General features: G+C 58.9%; 1 protein-coding gene across 1 annotated transcript; it reads left to right on the top strand.

The window, feature by feature from the left end:
* Positions 1–1,674: 1,674 nt before the first annotated feature.
* On the top strand, positions 1,675–2,337 carry TMEM125 (transmembrane protein 125; the record flags this gene model as incomplete). The annotated part of the gene is made up of 1 exon (XM_084266221.1): positions 1,675–2,337. The coding sequence occupies one exon, from the start codon at positions 1,675–1,677 to the stop codon at positions 2,335–2,337; it is 663 nt and encodes a 220-aa protein (XP_084122347.1).
* Positions 2,338–2,611: the final 274 nt, after the last annotated feature.

The raw sequence follows: 2,611 nt of genomic DNA, 5'->3' as shown, positions 1-2,611 counted from the left end.
CTGTAGAAGGAAAGATCCCTGGTGTGTGCAGAGCTGCCATGCATAGAAGTCAGAAACCATCCTCACCCATCCGTCATGACCCCAGATTCCCAGCACCTGAGAGCAGGGCACAAAGACAGAGTGTGCTTCACATGGGCTGATGGGCTCCCAGAGAGTTGTTTGTAGCAGGCAGGATGCTGAGTGGCCTTCCTCCACCCAGCAGAAGTGACACAGCTCTGACACAGGGCAACTGCATCAGTTCCTGTCCCCACCACGGGCAGTTTGTATGTGTCCCCATGATGGCTGAGGGTGTGTCGGGAGGTGACCAGGGAGGCAGCTCATGGGTCTCCAGGGTCTGTCTCAAGGGCTCAGCAGAACCTCAGATACTCCTGCACTGTCCTCCCCAGCACCTCTCCTTGCTTTGGGCACTAGCTGTGCTGAAGGGTCCTGCTGGTGCTGTGGGACCAGCCAGAGCACTCACATGCAGGATGTTATGTGAGAGAAATGCAAGTAATTTCCACTCCTGGTGTAAACCCGTACCCCGAAAAGTGCTGAGGGGGGCTAGGACATAAGGGAGGTGATGAGCCTGGGAAGCCAGGCTGGAGGTTGAGGCAGGGCACTGTGCCAAGGGGAGCCCACCTAAGCACAGCACCACGGATCCTGCCTCCACCCTGCACCTATCGGTACCCTGGCCCTGCTCCCCTCCAGTGGTGAAGTGCTTTAGGGACCAGCAGAGAGAACAGTAAAATTGCAGGGTGCCATGTCCCACCTGTCTGAGGGGCTCTTTTCAGGGAAGTGCTGAGACCACCAGAGATGTAACCATCATATTTCTGTAGGGGACTTGGGAGGGGGGACCTCCAGTGATGCAGGGGTAGGGACAGGGCTGAGGACACACAGCAAGGGTGGCTGCCATTCTTCCAGTGACTGCACTGGAAGGGTTAAGCCCCAGTCCTGACCCCCACCTCCCCTGCAGTTCTGGGCGGCAGAGCCAGTTGGTGACAAGAGGCTGATGCTGATGAGGGAGCATGTGAAGCAGAAGCTGTGAATGGGGCTTTATCCCAAGAGGGACCTGCCTCTGCTCCCACCCTGCCCTGCTGCCAGCACCAGCTGCAGGCAGAGCCCTGCCGGCAGTGATGTGCCAGTAGCCTGAACAGGGCAGGCAGGGCTGGAGAGGCAGGAGGCTCACCCCTGGGGCAGGCTAAGCTACGCCCCAGATGCACCGAGGTCTCCAGGGAAGATGAGTGTGACCTGTGCTCCAACACATCAGGCTTTTGTAAGAGGAAGGTCTGTGGGCCAGCCCTGAGCAACCAAGGTGCAGGGTTTGGCAGGGGATCATTCAATACAGGGGAACAGGGTTAGTCTCTGTTTAACTTCTCTTCTTGACTCTTTCAGATGAAATACACAGGAAAGGAAAGACAGAGCCCTGTTACGATGCTGCTCCAGGGATGCTCCACCATGTCCTACAGCCCTGCCTGGGGGTCAGGCTCAGCTCCAGCACACAGACCATAACTCTCCAGGTGACATTGCAGCAGAAGGGAGCTCCACCAGTCTCCAAAGAAAGAGACAAAGGCACCTCTGCTTGAGAAATGCATCTGCCTTCGCAACCATTGCTGCCTTGACCCTCCACACCACTGTAAGGATCTAAGTTCATCTGTGCGAACACCCCACCGTGCCCTCCCTGCCCAGACACCCACCATGCCAGAGCTGGCAGAGCTGAGCACCCCCCGCACCCCTGCAGATGCAGACCACATCCAGAGGAACATCCTGGAAGAGCATGTGGAGCTCTGGTGGTTCCAGGACCCTAAGAAGTCCATCCTGTGCTATGGGATGGCTGTGGTGCTGATCCTGGCCTGTGGGATTGGGGGCATCATCCTGCTGTATAGCACAAGCAGCCGGTCCGGGGAGTGGCGGCTGGCTGTGGGCACCACACTCTGCCTCCTGGCCCTGCTCGTGCTGCTGAAGCAGCTGCTGAGCTCTGCGATCCAGGATATGAACTGCATCCGCAGCCGGGATCAGATCGAGCTCCTCAAGAGCGGGGGCTTCTCAGACTGCCTGGTGCTGCTGCTCAGCGCCCTGGTGCTGGTGGTCTGCGGGGTCGTGCTCACCATCCTCTCCACCACCACCATGCAGCTCAGTCCGGCACGGCCTCTGGCCAGCATGTTCACCAGCGGGGTTGTCCTCCTGACTGCTGGCAGCGCCATCCTCCTCTGCCTGCTGCTCTACCTGCTCTACACCTCCTGCCACCAGGCTGCTCCTCGGAGCCTGGAGACTGGCGAGATCCGTGTCTTCACCATCTCTGGCCGCCTCGCTGGGAACAGGCGGCTTCCTCCCACCTCCAGCATGGCCAACCTGATCTGAGCAGGACACCCCTGCCTGAGCCTCACTGGATACGACCTGTCAGCAGGGCTTGTGCCGGCCTGTCCCAGAGGAAGGGCAAGCATTGATTGCAGTGTGCTTTGTGCTTCTTTTGGAGATGACTGTCGTTTGCTTTGCCCCAGGCTGGCAGCACAGCAGGGACCCAGGGTGCCTGGATGGGCTCTCTGACCTGGCGCATTAGGAGCACAGCACTGGCCTGTTTGGTGTCTCATCTCTGCAAAGCCTCCTATGACAGCTGCTGACCCCTGTCACAGAG

This window comes from Gallinula chloropus, assembly GCF_964237585.1.
Source record: "Gallinula chloropus genome assembly, chromosome: 6".
Classification (NCBI taxonomy): Eukaryota; Metazoa; Chordata; class Aves; order Gruiformes; family Rallidae; genus Gallinula; species Gallinula chloropus.
Note: the sequence above shows the minus strand (reverse complement) of the source record. Positions and strands in the feature narration are given on the sequence as shown.